This window comes from Myodes glareolus, chromosome 4 (genome assembly GCF_982192425.1).
Source record: "Myodes glareolus chromosome 4, mMyoGla1.1, whole genome shotgun sequence".
In the NCBI taxonomy this organism is placed as follows: Eukaryota; Metazoa; Chordata; class Mammalia; order Rodentia; family Cricetidae; genus Myodes; species Myodes glareolus.
Window position 1 is genome coordinate 13945371 of NC_142029.1, and position 21668 is coordinate 13967038.

Genomic DNA, 21668 nt, shown 5'->3' on the forward strand with positions numbered 1-21668 from the left:
CACCAATAACAGGCAGCCAGCTGCCTGGAAATTTTCGCAGTAGTCATTCTTTTTTTTTTTTTTTGTCTGTTTTTTTGTCTGTTTGTTTGTTTGTTTTGTTTTTGTTTTGCTTTGTTTTTCGAGACAGGGTTTCTCTGTAGCTTTGGAGCCTGTCCTGGAACTAGCTCTTGTAGACCAGGCTGGCCTCAAACTCAGAGATCCGCCTGCCTCTGCCTCCCGAGTGCTGGGATTAAAGGCGTGCACCACCACCACCTGGTTTCAGCAGTCATTCTTTCAACAAATATTTGAGCATTAACTCAGAGCCAGACATTGTGCAAGGCCCAGAGGTGCACAAGACAGACAAGAGCTCTGCTCTCAAAATTTACATTCCAGTGGGCAGCAAACAGGCCAGATAAGCTTTAAAGTGTGTTAAACAAGGGAGAAAGAGACTTACCTGGGAAGTAGGAAAGACCACAAACCACACCAGAGGATTTATACGCAGCAAAACAGGGCTGAGAATTAGGGCCAGGCCACTCCATGCTATAGATTACCCAGACAACTTGCTGTTAATTAAACTTCTATATTCTTCATTTATGCCTGTCTGTCACCTAACCACCACAGTCCTTGGAGCTAGGCCACCCAGTCACCAATCTAATGGTCATGCTAGATCCAGGGGTCATCCTTCTAGAAGCACCTTAACCCATTAGTCTGTCCATCTATCTATTGGTTTCTCTTGGTGCCAGGACTCTTAGGCACCCCAGCAATCAGGAAGCTTCAATGCTGTGTCCCTCAAAGCCTGAATGTTACTGTTATCTCATACATGGTAAACACATGCTCTGTCACTGCCTGTAGGTCCCCAGAAACAGGCTTTCTAAATACTGCTTTCTCTTAGTTCTAGGTGTTTTCCTACCAGTGTAAGGTCACTGGGGTCAGAGAGCCCGAGGGAAGGACCTCTTATAGTATACCATATTGCTATGATTTTTATTTTCATCATCTCAAGGTTTTTTCTAACTTCTCATTTCTTTGACTCATTGGTTTTAGTTTCCGTAAATTTGTGAATTGTTTTCTTTCTGTTACTGATCTTATTTTGGTTTTATTCTACTGTGACCAAAAAAGAGACATTTTAGAAGTTTTAAAATTAACACCTCTGTGTACCCTAGCACCTGTCCTGTCCTGTGGTACAGGCATTCAGTGGTCAGTGTACTCTATTTGGCTGCTCGGTGATATGATCTGTTTATGTTTAACGTTCTAGCTGCTTACAGTAGTGTTGAGCCTCTGTTTCCTTACTGACCTTGTTGTTGCTTTTTGTGTTTTGGAAAGTTTTTGTTTATTGTGAGTTAAGTCCTAGACTGGCCTTGACTTTACTACCTAGCTGAGGCTGCTGTAAATTCTTGATCCTCCTAATTTTATCCTGTAAATGTTGGGATTACAAGCATGTACTACCAAGTTTGGCTTCTGTCTGGATGTCATTTCCACTATTCAAGTAGAAGACTGAGTCACCTCTCCAGCCATTTGTTTTTGTTTATGAGACAAGGTCTCACTGCACAGCCCTGGGGTGGCCTGGAACTTGTTATGCAAGCTGACCTTGAACTCACAGAGAACTACCTACCTCTGCCTCCCAAGTGCTGGGAAATTCAATTCATCCCCCCCCCCAGCCTAGCCCTCCCCCACTCATCTTCACTTCCCACCCTTTAGGAGAAAAGGACAGTAAAAGACTAAAAGGTAGGGCTGGAGAGATGGCTCAGAGGTTAAGAGCACTGGCTGCTCTTCCAGAGGTCCTGAGTTCAATTCCCAGCAACTACATGGTGGCTCACAACCATCTGTAATGAGATCTGGTGACCTGGCATGCATTCAGGTAGAACACTGTACACATAATAAATAAAATCTTAAAAAAAAAAAGAAAGACTAAAGGGTTTAAATCTGCATCCTGAAAGTTTGAGAGATAGCAGCAGACCCAAAGATTAGAGGATGGCCATGGCTGCCATTCCCTTCTCTTTTACCTTCTACTTGAGTAAATCTTGAGTGATGAAGCAGTCTCTGATTTCTACAAGTTTTGGGAGTTTTTACAGGGTCTGTATGTGAGACCAGAAGAGGCTCTGGTTTTGAATGTTCAAGCAGCCAGTGTCATGGAGCAGGTGCAGAGTTGGCCACTGGGCCTCTCCAGAGTCTAAGCTTTAGAGAGGAAGGTCAGAGGTACTTTGAAACTTCGATTTCAGCCAGTCTGGGCCACCTAACTTTAAACCCAGACAAGCTTAAGCTACTCTGATGTTTTTATTTGTAAGAAGAACATATAGATGTGTCTAAGCAGACAGAGGCAACTCTGTGACCCCAAAGACAATCACAGGACAACCTGAGCTGCAGGGAGAAAAGCGGAAAGGGGTTGAGAAATACAGCCTCAGCTAAAGGTGCCAGTCACTCACAGAAAGAAAAGCACGAGGGGCCGGGCGGTGGTGGCGCACACCTTTAATCCCACACTCGGGAGGCAGAGGCAGGTGGATCTCTGTGAGTTCGAGGCCAGCCTGGTCTACAATAGCTAGCTCCAGAACAGGCTCCAAAGCTACAGAGAAACTCTGTCTCAAAAACCAAAAAAGAAAAAAAGAAAAAAGAAAAAAAGAGGCAGAGGCAGGAGGATCTCACATGTGAGTTCGAGGCCAGCCAAGACTACACAGAGAAACTGTCTCAAAATAAAATTAAAAAAAAAAAGCAAGAGGGAAGAGGGAAAGGAATCAAGTCTGTTCTCAAACTCCTGCAGGACCACCATCCTCAGGAGGCTTAGTATGACCTCACTGTGATACTAACTTCCTCTCTGAGCTGAAGCCTACCTTTCTATACCCTTTTCCTTCACCTCAAAGTGCGCCCCCACATACATACCTTTCCAGGGAAGGTCTACAGCAAAGTTTCCTTCCTTGCCGGGCCCCCCCATCTTGGGTCCAGTAGCCTAACCTCCAGGAAATATAAATACACCCTTTGCTGCAATACCTATTTACTATAGGTTTCATCAGATTTTCCCAGAGGAGGGAAGAAATAGTTACCACACTTAGGAATCAGCCAGGAGAGAGTTTACCAAAACCCACAAACACGGCTTGGTGTTCAAACTACTGGAAGGAGTAACCTCAGGTCTCAGTCACTAACCCCAGAGCCTCAGCACCAGCTTAGAGAAAACCAGAGCCCTGGTGCTGTCTGAGGGGAGTCTGACTCCTACATACACAGCCTCCCAAACCCTGATTCTTCAGCCTAATGGAGAAAGGCACATCCCTAAACAATCCTTAGTCACCAAGCCCTCTAGTCTGGCTCTGTTCCTTTTGAGGGGACTTGGTGATGAACTGGGTAATGCACAACTATATTGCTATAGCTCAGGCAGCTACTGGATCTGTAGGGATATTAAATGCAGAGGTCCTTTGGGTCTAGACTTAACAAATCTTATCTATGGAATAAAAAATAGCATTGAAATGGAACCTGAACATCAATTACTAAAAGCTGGCTCTACCTATGCTTTGTTTTCTCTGGGCAGCTCAAGGCTCTGACAGAAAGGGAGCTGTTTCAACTGAAAAAGTGCACAGAATAGAAAATGAAATTGAGGTTTGTATGCCTAGATCCAAGATCTCAATGATCCCCTGTCTGAGGAGAAGGAAAATAAGGTGTCTGCACACCATGGCTCAGACAAACCAGCCTGTCTCCAAATCCCTACGTGGGAAAGCACCCTGGAAATAATGGCCACAGAAGCCATCCCCAAGAGTACAACCTGAAGTATGAGGGTGAAGAAACCACACTCTGACAGGCCCAACAGTGTGTCACTCTGTAAATCAGTCTACTGATCTTCTGAGTCTCAAGCTCCCCTTCTGGTGTCAAGTGTGAGAAACTGCTTTGGCCTTCAGAACAGGTCTCTGCTTCCAGAGTCATCTGGTTAGCCTCTTAATGGTACCAGGTGTGTACTGTCCATGCCAAATGCACTAACTAATATGCTATACAACATTTAGTTTAGGCTGCTGAGTGGGCTCAGTGGGTAAGGGCACCTGCTGACAAGATGGACTTGGATGCCATCTATCAGACCCACACGATGGACAGAAAGCTTCCTTCTGACTTCCACATAAGCACACAAAATGAACAAATAAAATGCAGGGAACAGTTTTTAAAGATACCCAGTTAGTTTGTCATATAAACAGGGAAGCTACTCAAGAAGCTGCTAGAAGGAGAAGGAGGAGAAGGAGGAAGAAGAGGAGGAGGAAGAGGAAGAGGAAGAGGAGGAGGAAGAAGGAGGAGGAGGAAGAGGAAGAGGAAGAGGAGGAGGAAGAAGGAGGAGGAGGAAGAGGAAGAAGGAGGATGAGGAAGAGGAAGAAGGAGGAAGAGAAGAGGAGGAGAAAAGGAACCTATTATGGTGAGAAGTAGTTCATCCTCAGAAAACATTTGGGTAGAGTTGGGGGGACTGGAGGGGGGCGCTGGAGAGATGGTTCAGCAGTTGAGAGCACTGGATGCTCTTCCAGAGGACCCAGGTTCAATTCCTAGCAGCCACATGGCAGCTCACAACTGTCTGTAACTCCAGTTCCAGGGAATCTGGAACCCTCACACCAATGTACATAAAGTAAAATTAATTATTTAAAAAATATGGAGGGGCTTAGTGTGCTGGTGGCACACCTTTACTCAGCACCCAGTAGGCAGAGGCAGGAGGATCACAGTGAGTTCAGGCACAAATGGAAATAGCTCAGTGCTCCCCAGTATGTGATCCCCAGGCTTCAGAACTTGTCACAGCAGCAAATTTTTAGGTTCAAAAAAACCTGGCAAATGAAAGTCCACCCATCTGTATTTAACCTGCCTTCCATATGGTTCCGGTGCTACTTCATGTTTGAGAACCTCTGCCTTACTCGATAAACCAGGCCTAGGAAAGTAGAACACTAAAGAGAAAGAGACAGACTCATTAACAGAGTTTTTTTTAAAAAAAAAAAAATATAGTTGGGTTCTCACCACATTCCTATTCATCACGTAGAGTGTGTCACTGTCAGTATTTTATCATATGCCATACAGTTCGGTAGATTTTAAACACCAATATACACTGAGATAGAATGAAAAGTCGGATAAGAGAGGCCACAGGAGCGGGCACCACCATTCTCACGACCCAGTTTCCCTCTTTAGCAGCGGTAGGAACCAGAATCACCACACTCCTGCCCACCTTGTGGGATGAAAGGGCAACTGGACCATTTTCTAAGTACTGTGAAGACAAATGAGAAGTTTACCTATATTTCTGAATCACCAACATGGCACTAGGCAGGAAACGCTCAATGAATGATACTCATCCTTCTTATTGTGGATGGGGGCGGGGGGTCTGGGATCATTTACAGCAGAGCTGAACAGCAGGTTCAGCCCTGAGCCAGACTAGTTCTAGCACAGCACTGTACACAGTGAATCCAGAAAACTTTTTTTTCCTTTTGGAGATAGCAGTTGAACCTAGAGCTTTGAGCAATCCAAGCAAAGGTCTACCATTAAGCAAACCCCAGGCTGGACAATAGAACCCTTTCTAGACAAAACGGTAGTAAGACGGGCTCTTTACATGGCTGACAGTGTCTTATGGATAAAGAGACCACTTTACATCAAGACCCTCATTTTACAAAGTCACAGTCAGTCTTCAGGACTCTATGAGGCCTGTGAAAAACAGGCAAGGAACACAAGCATCCATGGCTTTAAGCACAGACCCTGACAACATAGCAGGCCCCAAGGGATCAGAAGAAGGCACCCCACAAGCATGAGGAAGTGACAAGTGTACAGAGAAGTCAGCCTGTAAATGGTACCCAGTGAGCTCTTCACCCTGCAGTGCGCGAAGGCTCCTGCTACCAACTAACACTAAAGGGAAGCTGCTACTGCTAGGAAAGAAAAACAAAAGATTATGCCCTTCAACTACCCTGAAGGTCCTTAGAAAGAGAAAAGCATCACTGGTGTTGTGAGCAAATCCGGGCTATCACTTTGTCCGACCAACATGGACTAGTTTCTTTAAAAAAAAAAAAAAAAAGTTGTCTTATTAGCCAATACAAATTTCCCCCAGAACTCTTGAGTATGCAGCCTCAATGAGTATCCATATTAATTCTCACTATGTAAGAATATACAGGATCCAAGTGCTCCATCAGTTAGGTTTAGCGAAGTCTATTGTCACATGACATTGCTCTATCACACAAAGGGCAAATTAGGAACATACCAGCAGGCTAAGATGCAGAGGCCTGTGAAGAGGATGATGGGGATGGGATAGGATGCACAGAGCAGCCCATGGTGGTAGAAGGCCTGAGATATCTTCTCACGCAGCCTTTCAGTCAGGGTCATCCTCAGCTAAGTCACCTTGTTGCCATCCCGGAGAGTGACCATGGATCAGCCCGGAAAATGTTGCATACCAATGACAATGGACATCATCTGCAGGTACCTAACCAGAAGGGAGAAAAGCAAATTAACATTAAGTATTTGGGGGCTGGAGAGACTGTTTAGTGGTTAAGAGCACTGACTGCTCTCCTAGAGGACCTGGGTTCAGTTTCAGGCATAATATAGCAGTTCACACCTGTCTGTAACTCCAGTTAAATGGAATACAGCACCCTCATACAGACATACATACACAAGAAAATAAAATAAAACACTAAATACTTGGTCCTGCACACCAGAACTGCCAATGGGAGGTGGCAGTTACGTGGCTAGGGACTAGTTTCAGGATATGTAGGGTCTGGAGAATGAGTCTCAATATAAGCACATGCACACACAACAAGCTTGGTACCTTTGTAAGTGACTATAATCTGCTCTTTTGATACAAGAGCTAGCTCTCCTCGGTAAAAAAAAAAAAACAAACAAACAAACAAACAAACAAACAAAAAAAAAACACAACTCTAAGCTGCTTATGTATGTTGCAGTAAGAATAGAGGTTAGGGATTAAAAGAAGATTAGGGGTTAGAAGGTAGATGGTGGTGGTGCAAGCCCTTAATCCCAGCACTCAGGAGGTAGAGGCAGGTAGATCTCTGTGAGTTTGAGGACAGTCTGGTCTACAGAGAAAGTCCCAGGACAAGCTCCAAAACTACAGAAAAACCCTGCCTGGCTAGGGTGGAAAAAGGGAGGGGATTAGCATAGCAAGGCTTGGAACACTAAGGAAGGTGAGTAAGTGGGCTTTATAGCTGGGTATGAGAAAACCAAGCTAGTCAGATAAGAGGAGGGATGGGGCTTGTGGCCAGCTCTCTACCCAAGCCCCGCAGGAGCAATTGAGAAACATACGTAAGACACCATTATCCTTTCTCTTAGCCTTGCCTCTAACGCAGCAAATCCTAACAGACTGAACTGTAAGGATGGGTTCTAACAAGAAGTTCCTGCCTGGAAGAGCACTTCAGAGCACCCCACAGACACGGAGCTAACATGAGGCAACGAAGAAAGACTGCAGCTGCAAATGGTGGCTGGAGAGAGGTAACACTCTGCTGTGGTCATGCTTCAGGCTGATTGTCTAAATGTGAAAACACAGCCTAGTATAATTAACAGCACTTGCACACCTGCAAGGTTGCAGGGCCGTAACATTAGCCAAGAGACTAACAGCAAGTAGACAGTCAAGGTCAATGACTAACAAACCTGGAGATGGATAGAGGGGGGCTTCAGCCACTCCAGCCACTCCTAACTCAGAGAGCGCACATCAGCAGTGCATGACAGTTCATCTCCCTGGTTGGGTCAGGGGGACACACATAGATCCTGTGGACCCCTCCAACGGCTCCACCCACAGTAACACAGAGAACTAACCAATCTCACAGCAGTTACCTTGGCCTTCATCTAGTCTTTGCCATAACCCTATAAAACCTCTAAACTACAAAATTCAGTGGCTTCTTCTCTTGAAAACCCTTCTTTCTTTCAGGAGTTTCTATTGCTTTTGCTTGATTTCTCACATTTCCCCACTTTGTACTTTTCTGTAATAATTGTTAATAAAGCCTGTTTCTACTTTGCAAACTCCCTCAACAGTCCACCTCTTTAATTTTGCTGGCATGAGACAATGAGCTTGGAGCAACTGTTTCAGGTGGCTTTTTTGGTTGTTGACTATCAGGCATCACAGGTCACTGGGTCATAAACAACAGCACTGTGGAAGGTCCTGCAGCTCTAAACACTCAGCCACGCTCGCCAGTCTAGCCAGACAAGACCTTCCCTTCCAGCTCTCGCTATCAAGTCTCAGTCTTTGTTCATATTAGGGTTTTGTTTTTGGTTTTGCAGATGCTAAGGATCAAACCCAGCAAACAAAGATTCAGCAAATGCTCTACTACTGAGGCAGCTGTTCTGTCAAACGGGTGTTCTGAACATCCTCTTCTGTGCACAGGTCAAACTGAGAGAAATCCTTAGGGAAACCTTGGCAAAGAAATGCACAACCCCCAAACACATTCCTGAACAAACAATGATTACTAATAAAGACTGTTCCGTATGATCTGTCCTCAACAACAACAACACCAGAAAGCTTCAGACCTTGAATAGCAGTCACCACACAACACTTACTCAAAGGCAGCAGTGTTAGGTTGCAGCCTCTGTTCTTGGTCCCACAGTTGTTCCTTAGGAGCCGAGGGCAGATGAATCCTACTGTTACCGCCTGTTGCCAGCTGTCTCCTTTTTAAAGTAACAGCAGCCCATTGGGACTCACTGCCTCCTACAAGGTCCACAGGCCTGGTTATCAGTCAAAGTGCACCACCTTGAGTCAGGTCATACCAGCTGGGTCTCACCGCCTGGACACTGGCCTCTGAACAGAATGGAGGAAGAACTGGCTATTACTGGTGGTGTTTATTCACCCCACAGAAGTTTGTTCCCAAGATCCCCAGGCTGTTTTGGCCCCAGTCCTTTCTGAAGACTGGCTCATCAACTTTTTTTTCCAATCTGTGTCATCCTATAACCTTCCAATAAATCCTTTTTCTTGTCCTAACTTAGTTTAAGTTAATTTTTGTTATTTGCTGCCAATCTTAAACCAATCAAATGAAATAGGAAGTTATTATAGAAGCTAAAGGATCTAGAATTCTCTTCTTGGTATAGTTCTCTAGTGGGATTCAAGTTTAAATTCACTTCTGTTCATGTTGCTGTGTCCTTGGTCTGTGCTATTGGAAACTTGCTCAGACATGTGTCCTGGCTTGAATAAGCTCACTGACGACAACACAGGCTGTAAAGAGGACTCCTCAAGTGTCAAGACCAGAAATCAGAAAGGAGTCATATCTTAACAAATTCACAAATCAAAAGGAATGGTCACCACTCCTTCTACCTTCCTACAAGTACTAGACTTAAGGTGCCTAGGCACTTCTCCAGTCTAGGAGCCTCTGAGGGTACAAGGCAGTCTCTGCAGGTCTGTTTACTGGGAGTGAACAGAGGCAGCTGCTGAATGCTGTTGATACAGGTGCAAAAGGGCTCACAACAGCTCCACTAGTCAAGGGCTCACCCTCAGAAGACAGATCAGTGAAGCCTCCAATAGAGGACCTGTTCAACAGCGGGGCACATACAGAGACCCACTGCCCAGCATCCCTCTACATTCCCTCCTGCCCCCAAGACAGAGCAACACAAAGAAGTACACCTGCCAGAGACACAAGAGCAAGAGGGTCCCTGGAGACAGGCCACCTTAATGAGCTGCCCAAATCTCTTCCCTTAAATGTTTTCCAAGGTCAAATCCTCCAGGAAATTCTATTTCTAATCTGTATCTTCTTCCCTGGCCTCTCTTGTACACAGATCAGCTACAGAGGACAGGGACCCTCTCTGCAGTCCAGCTTTCTTACACTTAGAGTAACATGAGGTGAACACTAAAGCTAATACTCATTTCCATTCTGCAGCAACACAACGCTCTCAACTTTCACTGATATCACCTACACTAACTGTTCATCTGCAGAGCATCTGGAAAACAAGTCCAAATTATAACTATACCTGAACCTACAGGAAGAGGAGACACGGCGCATCTCTACTTCACAGTGGAAATTCTAACGCAAAGCTATTCAAAAGCAAAATTTACCCAACCTGAACCAATAACCTGTTTTTCCTACATTGCCTCAGAGTTACAGGTTGCTTCAGATCAAAATCTACAGCCCTTCTCCCTGTATTTAAAGAGACAGTCTTGTCCTGGAGGCCCAAATAGACTTATTACATAAAAATATAAGCAAAAAAAAAAAATCTGGGCATGGAGACACAAGCCTTTAATTCCAACACTCAGGAGGCAAAGGCAGGTGGATCTTTTGAGTTCGGGCCTAGTCTACAGAGTGAGTTCCAGGACAACCAGAGTTACACCGAGAAACCGTGTTTTGAAAAACAAAACAAAACAACAAAAAGCCATAAGCAATTCTACCCCTGCTTTTTGGGAAGACAATATACATAAACAAAAACAAAGGAGCCTGCTATCAGAAGCCCAAATTAGAGTTTTACACGTAGAGAACACTGCTGGCACAGGAGAGCTGCCCAGGAGGCCTAGGAGAGGACGAGCCCAGACCAAGTCGCACCAAGGAGCTCATAGGATAAAAAACACCAAGGAAAGGAACAATGTGTGAGCAGAGGAGAGAGACCGAACAGCAGGATAGTTTAAGTGCCCATGACCTTCACTCAGCTCAAATGAGACTGCAAATATAGAAGATTGGGGGGAAAGCATACACGCAGTCTAACATAGTAAGCAGTTCATTTGCTATCCGCTTCTAGAATGTCTCATTTCTTTTGACCATTTTCTGGAATAAATGCCTAGAAGTAAGAATGCTAATGATGTGGGATTACTCTCTGTATGCTAGGAATATGTTTTATTACCATTGGTTATAAAGAAGCTGTTTCAGCCTGTGGCTTAGTAGAGTAAAGCCAGGTGGGAAACTCAAACAGAGATATAGAGAGAAAGTAGGCAGAGTCAGAGAGACACCAGCAGTTGCCAAAGGAGAAAGATGCCGCTGGAACCTTACTGGTAAACCACTAACCTCATAGTAAAATACAAAATAATAGGAATGGGTTAATTTGAAATACAAGAGTTAGTTAATAAGAAGCCTGAGCTAATAGGCCAAGCAATGCTTTTGGGGTTTTTTTTTTAATTTTATTGATTTTTTATTGCACTCTACATTTTTCTCTGCTCCCCTCCTCTTCAACCCTCTCCCATGGTCTCCATGCTCCCAATTGACTCAGGAGATCTTATCTTTTTCTACTCCCCATGTAGATTAGATCTATGTATGTCTCTCTTAGGGTCCTCATTGTTGTCTAGGTTCTCTGGGATTGTGATTTGTGGGCTGGTTTTCTTTGCTTTATGTTTCCGAGCAATGTTTTAATTAATACAGTTTCTGTGTGATTATTTCAGGTCTGAGCAGCCAGAAAACAAGCAGCCTCTGCCTGCATGCTGGGATGTATAGTATGAGATTTCTGAGAAACTGCTAAAACGGGATTAGGGCTGTAGCTCTGTGGGAGAGCACTTACCTCCCAAACATGATGCTATAGGCTCTATCACCAGAGGATACTGTCAAAAGAGGAAACGTAAACCGGATATGTAGGCATACACCTGTAACTCAAAGCACTTGAGAAGTGGAGGCAGCAGGATCAGAAATTCAAGACTAGCCTTGGCTACATAACAAGATCAAGACCTCGTCTTAACCCCCAGCCCAAAAAATAAAAGAAATTGGCAAAATATTGCCATGTTACAATTACAGATTCACAGATCATTTTAGGTAACACTGACCAATTTTTCATGCATTTAATTCACCACCAGAATGTCTTCTGTCTTCTAGATGTCTCTCTTTCTTTTTTACTTTTTTTTCTGATTTTTTTTTTTTTTTTTTGAGACAGGGTTTCTCTATAGCTTTGGAGCCTGTCCTGGAACTTGCTCTGTAGACCAGACTGGCCTCGAACTCACAGAGATCCATCTGTCTCTGCGTCCCAAGTGCTAGGATTAAAGGCATGCGCCGCCACCACCTGGCTCTTTTTCTATTTTTTTTTTGGGGGGGGTAAAGACTTATTTTTAATCGTGCATATATGTGTGTCTGAGGATACATGCACATGAGGTCAGAGGCCTCGGAGCCCCTGATCTGGAGTTACCAGCACTGACGAGGTGTCATGTGGGTTCTGGGGACTGAAGCTGGGTCCTCTGCAAGAGCAGTGTGTGCTATAACCACTGACTGTCTCCCCAGCCTAATGTCTCATTTTCTAATCATTTTATTTTTAAATTGTTGAATATTTTTTTAAAAAAATAAAATATTAAAGCAGGCACAATGGCTTATGTCTGTAATCCCAGAATTTGGAAAGAGGCCAGAGGACTGCTAAAATTTCAAGATTAGCCTCGTCCATACAGCAAATTCCAAGCAACTGGGGCTATACATTGAGAACCTGCCTGAAAAAAAAAATCATATACTATAAAAAACAAAATCAGCCACCATTTAAAGTGCTCACAGAAATGAACTTTGCTGGTCTACCTGCCAACCATTACCACTATCTAAGTCTAGACCATCCCATCATTCTTAAGAAAAACCATATGTCGCCACTTCCAACCTGACATCCACCAATCCATTTCTGGCCTCTGTGAATGGCTTACTCCATGATATATTTTCGAGGCTGAAAAAGTTATCAGTCCAGTTTTACAGTTGAATCACTAAATGCATATGTCACACCGCTTAGCCACTCATCGGTTGACAAATATTGGGTAGTTCCCGCCCCTTCACCCCAGCTGTGACTAGTACTACTAATAAACATTTGGGTAGGTTTTTTTTTTCTTTTTTTGGTTTTTCAGACAGCAGAGATTCACCTGCCTCTGCCTCCTAAGTGCTAGATTAAAGATGTGCGCCACCACTGCCCAGCTCTTGTATGCTTCTCAAAAACTGAATTTAATACTTTTGGGTATATTAATTTTTAAAAGTGGTACTACTTGATTATAATGTGGTTTTCGCCTAAAATTTGTATTGTTTTCCATTAAATCTGTGGTCCATCTGAGTTCATTTTGTAAAATTTAAGCCTAGGTTCATTCACTCATTTTTTTTTCTCTCTCTCCCCTACCTCCTTAATCCACTCCCCCACCAAGGATAGCATTTGCTTTACCACCATCTGAAGAAGACTTCCTCTTCTTCACTGAATTGACTTGACACCTCTGATTTATTTTAAAAAAAAAAAGCAATTGGTCTTCATCCAGCAACTGATGGAGGCAGATAGAGAATCTACAGAAAAGTACTGGGCCAAGCTATCAGAGACCATCCCAAGAGAGGGAGGAGCAATAATATGAGCAGAAGGGTCAAGACCATGATGGGGATACCCACAGAAACAGCTGACCTGAGCTAGTGAGAGCTCACTGACTCTGGGCTGATAGTAGGAGAAGCTGTATAGAACCAAACTAGGCCCTCTGAATGTGAGGAACAGTTGTGAGGCTTGGGCAGTCTGTGGGGCCACTGGCCGTGGGACCAGGATTTATCCCTAGTGCTTGAACTGGCGTCTAGAAGCACATTCTCTTTGGAAGGATAACTTGCTCAGCCTAGATATGGGGGAAAGGCCTTGGTCTTGCCTCAAAGTGAAGTGTCAGACTTTATTGATTCCCATGGGAAGCCTTACCTTCTCTGAGGAGTGGATGGGGGGAGAGGAGGGGAGGAAGAAGAGAGGGAGTGGGAAAGGGGATAGCTATGTAAAATGAGAAAAGGTTATAATAAAAAAAGATTCTTAATTAAAAAAAAGAGGAAAAAATCTAGAGAAATAAATACTTGACATGCACACACAAAGCAATTGGTTAGTTGGGTGTATGGGCACATATCTGAAATCTCAGTTTTTGAGAAGCAGAAGCAGATTTCTTGTGTTTTTAAGTTCCAGAACAGCTTGAGTAACATAACCATATGCCATACCCATCCCTCCCCCTACACACACAGATTGGCTATTCATGAATCTACTTATGAATTCCCTACTCTTTTCAGCGATCTATTGTTGGTTACTATAACTATCAATTTTTTGTTTGTTTGTTCATTTTTTGAGACAAGATCTCAGTGTATTGCCTTGGCCGGGCTGGTAGACCATGTTGGCCTGCAAATCATGAGAAACCAGCCTCTGTCTCCCAAATGCAGGGATTAAAGGCGTGTGCAATTTTCAAGTCTTCAGATGGATAGCGATTCCTCATGTCATACTCTTGTCTACTTTGGCAGTGCTGAACTTCAAAGGACCCTACCACTGAGCTACATCCTCAGTCTGTAGTTTTATCTGAGGCAGTATCTTGCTCTATAGCTTAAACAGGCCTTGAACTCTTGATCATCCTGCCTTTGTTTACTTCTTTTTGCTTAAAAAAATTCTCTTTAGCTATTCTAGCTTGTTTGTCTCCAAACATTAATATGTTCTGGAATAATCTTGTCTACAGTCTACATCCATGAGAACATTTCCATCACTTTTTTCCAAGACAAGGCCTCCCTAGGAACCCAGACTGGCCTTGGAGTCTCCATCCTCCTGCCTCAGCCCTCTACGTGCTGTGATTACAGCCTCATGCCACTCTGCTTGGCTCACAGTTTTTTTAAAACTTTGCTTTTTTTTTTCATTTTTTAACACAGGGTTTCTCTATGTAGCCCTGGCTGTCCTGGAACTCACTCTGTAGACCAGGCTGGCCTCAAATTCAGAGATCCTCCTGCCTCTGCCTCCCGTACCGAGTGCTGGGATTAAAGACGCACACCACCATGCCTGGCCCATTTTAGTGTTTTGAGACAGGGTCTCTCTACAAAGCCCCGATTGTGCTCAAACTCAGAGTTTTGATGGCCTCTGCCCTCCCACCCTCACTGGGATTAAAGGCTTGTGTCCCACACCCAGTTTTCAAATTTAAATTTCTGATTTTCTGTGTATTCTAAGAGTATTCATTAGTGGCTGGAGCAATGTCTCAGTGGTTAAGAGCAATGGCCGCTCTTCCAGAGGACCTGGGTTCAATTCCCAGCACCCACATAGCAGCTCACAACTGTCTGTAACTCCAAGATCTGACAACCTCACACAGATATACATGCAGGCAAAACACCAAAGAAATAAAAATAAAATAAAGTATTAAAAAAAATCTTTGATCCGGCTCAGGTCAAAAGTTGTGTGTGTGCATGAGAGAGAGAGAGAGAGAGAGAGAGAGAGAACAAAAAAAGAAACCAGGGAAGAGGCCTGCCTCTATAGTTACAATGTCTTAAGACCTACTTAAGAAAAGCATGTCCTCCTGATGCAGAAGCAGGAGGATTGAGAGTTCCAGCCCGGCTACATAGCAGAATTCCAGCCTAGTCTGGGGTATATAGTGAAACCCTTTCTCCAAAAGATTAAAACAAGAAAGTATGACAAGCCAAGTACAAGTGGACCATGCCTGTAATCCCAGCACTCAGAGGTAGAGACAGGAGGATTTCAAGTTCAAGGCCAGTCAGAGCTATACAGGGGACAAGGACAACAGTATCAATAGTATAGCACTCTATGGGCCCTTGATTTGAGCCCTAGCACGAGGGGGGGGGGGAGAGGGAGAGAGAGAGAGAGAGAACACACATGTCAAGCCAGGTGGACCAGTCCATGACTTTAATCCTAGTGCTCTGGCGGCACTAGGAAGAGTTCCCTGAGTTCACAGTTACCTTTAACTACAGAGGAGACTGTCTCAAAAATAACTATTTCTAATAATTTAGACCAAGACAAAAAAGAGATGCACAGGTTTAGATGAGAATATTCTCTACAATGTTGAAGGGATATACAGTTTAATCATTAAAAATAAGGTTGATTGGTCTGTCATGGTGGCTCAACCTTTAGTTGAGCACTTGAGAGGCAGATGTAGGTGAATCTTTCTGAGTTCAAGACCAGTGTGGTCTACATAGCAAGTACCAGATCAGCCAGGGATAAGTGAGTGAGTTTAGAGACAAGCTATAACCAGTCTGTCAAAATCATATTTTAAAGTGTCGAATCTAAATGAAAAGTTACCACACTTTTCAACAGTGCCAGTTAGAAAATACTTTAGGTGGTTTTTTTTTTTTTTTTGCCTTAGGGTACAAATAAACTCAAAATGTTGCTTAGCCTGTGCATGAAAGGCTCTGAACCCAGTTCACAGCACAAAAATAAATAACTTTGGGGGCTAGAGAGGTGGCTCAGGGGTTAAAAGCACTGGCTGCTCTTGCAGAAGTCCTGAGTTCAACTCCCAGCACCCACCTGGTGATTCACAACCATCTGTAACTGTAGTCCCATGGGATCTGATGCCATCTTCTGACATGCAGATGTACATGAAGACAAAACACTCATGTACATAAAATATATAAGTAAATAAATCTTTGAAAAATGTTTTTAAGTTTAAAATTTTAGACTTTATGAGATGTACACTCTATGTTACAACTACTCAATTCTTACACTGTCCCAGGAAAACTGACAATATGTAACCGAATGAACATGACTCCACTCTGATAAAACCTTAAGATAAAAACAGTGAGCTAGATTTAGCTCACAGGCTGCACTGCCAGTCCTTAAACCAGATGACAGACATCTGAAGATTTGTCAGATGACAGACTCACTCTCTTTTCTTTCTTTGTTTTTTGGCTTTTCAAGACAGGGTTTCTCTCTGTGTAGCCCTGGCTGTTCTAGAACTCACTCTATAGACCAGACTGGCCTTAAACTCTGCTTGCCTCTGCCTCCTGAGTGCTGGCATCAGTGAGTGCCACCATTGCCTGGCTTCAGACTCTTTCCTTTTTTTTCAAACTTTTATTCTTCTCTTATACATTACATCATCCCTACTGCAGTTTCCCCTCCCTCAACTCCTCTCACTTCTCCCACTACCTCCCCTTTCCAGATCAACTCCTCCTGTTTCCCTTATTTAAAAAAAAAATTTAAAAAGCTGGGTGTTGGTGCATGTCTTTAATCCCAGCACTCGGGAGGCAGAGGTATGCAGATCTTTGTGAGTTTGAGGTACACCTGGTCTACAAGAGCTAGTTCCAGGACAGATAGAACTTTAACACAGAGAAACTCTGTCTTGAAAAACCAAAAAAGAGGTCTCCCAGGGATAGCCACTGAACACGGCCTAACAGGACACAATAAGACTGGGCACAAAAGCCAAGGCGGTGGGTAGCACACACCTTTAATCCCAGGACTCGGGAGGCAGAGGCAGGCAGATCTCTGTGAGTTTGAGTCCAGCCTGGTCTACAAGAGCTACTTCCAGGACAGACTTCAAAGTTACAGAGAAACCCTGTCTCAAAAAACAAAAACAAAAACAAACAAACAAAAAAGACTGGGCACAAATGTTCATATCACGGCTATACAGGGCAACCCAGGAGGAAAAGGGTCCCAATAGCAGGCAAAAGAATGAGATACACCCCCACTCCCATTGTTGGGAGTCCCACAAGAACACCAAGCTACACAACCATAAGGTATGCGCAGAGGAGCTAGTTCAGACCATGCAGGGGCCATGTCTGTCACATCAGTCTCTGTGAGTCCCTATGATTCCTGCTTAGCTGATTCTGTGGTCTGTGTTCTCAAGGTATGAACCCCTCTGGCTCCTACAATCCTTCCTCCCCTTCTGTGAGATTCCCTGGCTCTGCCTACTGTTTAGCTGTGGGTCTCTGCATCTGTTCCTACTGGTTACTGGATGATGATGCCCCTCTGACAATAATGAGGCTAGAGACCTATTGTTGAATATAGGAGAATATAACTATGATTTTCTTTTCCTCTCTCTCTCTCTCTCTCTCTCTCTCTCTCTCTCTCTCTCTCTCTCTTTTTCCAGTCATGTTTGGTTCTATCTTGGGTCTCTGGGCTGTCCTGCTCTGGTTCCTGGCCATTCAGGTAGTGTCAGGTATGGACTCCCTCTCATGCTGTGGGACATAAGTAAGGCAGTCACGGGTTGGCCACTCTCACAGTTTTGCCCCACCCATTGCCCCAGAGTCTTGCAGACACGACAAACTGTAGGTCAAAGGCTTTGTTGTCAGACTCTCTCTTTATACATTTTTAAATTAGTTTTCTCTCCCTTTCTCAATGTGTGGTGTATACACATACACTTTTTTTTTTTTTTTTTTTTTGGTTTTTCAAGACAGTCTTTCTCTGTAGCTTCGGTGTCTGTCTTGGAATTTGCTCTGTAGACCAGGTTGGCCTTGAACTCACAGAGATCCAAGTGCTGGGATTAAAGGCATGCACCACCACCACCACCAAGCTTTTAAATATGTTTTTAAATTAACAAAAAAATAAAATTATATTGTTCCTTTCCCTGTCCTCCCTTCAAACACAGAGGCTCAGCAGGTAAAATTCCTTGTCACCAAGCCTGACAACCTAGGTTCAATCCCCAGGACCCACACCATAGGAGAGAATTTATTCCCATAAGATGTCTTCTGACTTACACACACATACAAATGCACATACACACATACACATACACATACCATATATACAATTTTTTTTTAAAAAAAAGAAAAACTTTCTCTTTATAGTTAAAAAGCTGTTAAACATGGTAGCTCACTCCTATAATCCCAGCCCTCAAGAGACTGATACAGGGGAATTGTTGGGAGTTATGGTCAGCCTGAAATACACAATGAATTTTAAACATACACAGAAACCTAGAAGTCATAAATTGCCAAATTAAAAGCTCAGACCTGCCTGGTGGTGGCAGCATATGCCTTTAATACCAGCTCTTGGAGACAGGGGTGGGCAGACCTCTGAGTTCAAGGCTAGCACAGTCAACAGAGCTAGTTCCAAGACAGCCAGATCTACACAGAGAAACCCTGTCTCAAAAAAACAAAAAACTACTAAAAAACCTTTAAAAAGCTCAGTCCCAGATATAGAATACTTCCCCCCGTGTTGGTCAGAGGAAGGGTGGGTGCCAAGCTATTGTATTGCTGCTGGCTGCTTATCAGAACTTGATGTAAACCCTTCTCTGGAAGTCACCACATACTGTGGTCACCGGACATGGAGAAATCAAGCTGGTACTGACCTAGGCATTTCCTCCCTGGTAGGCTGCTGGGGAGTGGGGGTCATCAACAACAGCTATGAGCCCTGTGAGCTGCAATAACTGTGACCCAGCAAGACACGCCTTGGTGCAAACTGAACGAGAACTGTGGCAGTAACCAACCACCTTCTAGTTGAATTTAAGGCCACAGGGAAGAAACTCACGCCTGATATTATAAATCCAGCCAGGAACCTGTAGCCAGGAACTGCCCTAGGGGAGAACCTACTAGTGTTATTTTGCTAAACGGACATAGTGTCCCGCAGGTTAGTACGACTCTCGGTCCTCACCAGAGCAGCTTCTTTTACAGTGAGTAGTGGTTAATACAGACTCACAACCGGTCAGGTGCTCAGCCATAAACAGGACATCTGCATCACCTCCCCTTCTCTCCCACACCCCTAAGGCTCAGGGAACATCTCAGAAGTAGGAGCAGAAAAAAGCCAGAAGTCAGGTAGAACTAAAGTGACATGACAGGACCAATGGACTCAGGAACTCACAACAGCTATGGCTGACTGCACAAGACCTATATAAGAGCAAGCCAACCAACATTCCAACATGGACGTGGTTGACCATGCTCCAATGGCTGGCCCCGGTCAATACACATATGAGCAGCACTAGTCAAATTCAGTGAGTTACTAAAAAGAAAAAAAAAAAGATACAAAGTTGAGAGAGGCCATGGGGAGATTACTGGAAGAGTTGAATGGGTAGTAGTGAATATGATCATGATTTATTGTATACATGTATGAAATTCTCAAAGAATAAATATTAATATATTTAGAAAAAACAAAGTGTTACTGTGAAGTGGTGGAACCTTTGAGAGAGTCCAGTGGAGAGTCTTCCAGTCCCCTAGGGGGACCTGGCCTCTCTCTGCTTTCATCTGCTTCCCGATACTACAGCAAACAGATGCCCTCTTCCACTTACTTCCACTATGATGTACTGCCTCTACACAGGCCCCAAAGCAACTCAACTGTCGAGTGGGATCTGCAAAATGGGGGGTAGTAGTGGCTGGTGACTGTAACCCCAGTACTCAGAGGCTGAACCAGAAGAAAAAGAAAGGAGAAACACTTGGTTCTTCATATAACATGCTACTTAGGGTATTTTGGTATAGCAACAGAGAGCTCACTAGCACATTAATCAGAAGAAAATGTAATTAGGACCCAAGAGATGGCTAAGTAGATGTAAGTGCTTGCTGTACAAGCATGGTGACCTGAGTTTGACCCTGGGACTCCTGGTGGAAGGAGAGGGTCAACTATGGAAGGTTGTCCTCTGACTTCCACATGCACATTGTACATACACAAACATACATCAAATAAAATAAAGTACAAATTTAAAAAGAAGAGAGTCAGGCAGGGGTGGCACAGGCCTTTAATCCCAGCATTTGGGAAGCAGACGGAGGAGAATCCCTTGATTTGAGGTCACCCTGGTCACAGTGAATTCTAGGACAACCAGGGCTACATAGGGAAAAAATGTAGAAAAAAAAAATGGAGACAAACAGATATGGATCTCAACCTACACTGCACCCAGCTCCCTCAGAGAGCCATGGTCTGGGTGGTGTCATCACACTTACCACTCCTGTACTACAGAAATTTACTGTTGTAGAATTCTCAGCTAGCAGCTGGAGAGATGGCTCAGTGGTTAAGAGCACTGACTGCTCTTCCAGAGGACCCGGGTTCAATTCCCAGCACTCACATAGCAGCTCACAACTGTCTGAAAAATCCAGTTCCAGGGAATCTGACACCTTCACACCGATGCACATAAAGAAAAAAAAATTAAAAATAAATAAAAAGAATTTTCAGATATTTTACTCTTTAGAAAAAAAATCTCTATGTATTGGTACAACTTATGAGAAAGCTGGTCACCAATCCTCATGTTACTCAAACTACAAATCATGGGTTTTACCAACACATCTGATGCGTCATTTGTATCCCTTACCTGAATTTCACTCTCCTCTCTTCCTCACAGACTACATGCACAGTTTAGTCTCATTCCTCACCCTGTTTTCACATCTGCACAGCTCACAAGACAGAAATTGAGTTTTTTCAACCTCTCCTTCCCCTCCTCCAAGCCCCAACAACTCAGCTGAACTGTTCGTCTTTCTTGTCTTCTTCTGATCTGCTTCTCTCAGTGGTCAAAAAGTCTAAGATTATATTTTAACCACTGGTCAGATCCCTTCCACACTTAGAACAAAATCCAGATGTCTGCCGCTGTCTGCGAGAGATCTGCACAGCCCGTCCTGTCCTCCCCAACTTCGCCTCCTATCACCTCCCTAATCCTGTCGCCGTCCAATCCAGGTGCCAGCCTCGTTCCCATCAAGGCCCTGGCACATCCTGTTCTCTCTGCTCTGTCTTCTCTTTATAGGCTGGTTCTTTTACAACTATCAGGTCTCAGGGCATTATACAGAAATAGCTCACCTGACCGTATGTTCTCCAGTGGCTCCTCTACTGTTCTCACAGAGTTTATTCTCTTTCAGAGCATTTAGAACTCTGTAATCATGAGTAGTCTGTGCCCTGACAAGACTACACACAAATTCTTTGTCCATGATTGTACACCGGTGCCTAGAACAGTTCTTGGTACAATAAAAACTTAAGAGTCCTAAGTAGTGCAAACCCATAATACCAGCATTCTGAGGTAGAAGGAAAACCAGAAGTTTAAGGCCCAAACTCAAAGTCAGTCTCCGTTACACGCTGAGTTCAAAGTCACGCTGGGAGATAGGGAAACCTGTCTAAAAAAACAAAACAAACAAACAAACAAAAACACCAAGCTGGACAGTGGAGGAATACACCTTTAATCCCAGAACTTGGGAGGTAGAGGCAAGTGGATTTCTGTGAGTACCATGCCAGCCTGGCCTACAGAG

General features: G+C 43.9%; 1 protein-coding gene across 5 annotated transcripts in view; it reads right to left on the reverse strand.

The window, feature by feature from the left end:
* Nucleotides 1–21668, reverse strand: part of Scap (SREBF chaperone) — a 68101-nt gene that overhangs the window by 27459 nt on the left and 18974 nt on the right. For 2 of the 5 annotated variants that reach the window (XM_048423625.3, XM_048423624.3), the window contains exon 2: nucleotides 6161–6379. In XM_048423625.3, the coding sequence (XP_048279582.3) occupies nucleotides 6161–6282 (122 nt within the window). In that variant the 5' untranslated portion in view covers nucleotides 6283–6379. Of the gene's footprint in view, nucleotides 1–6160; nucleotides 6380–8457; nucleotides 8696–21668 lie in introns of all 5 variants that reach the window. The other 3 variants (XM_087905223.1, XM_087905222.1, XM_085688902.2) reach the window with 2 other exon arrangements.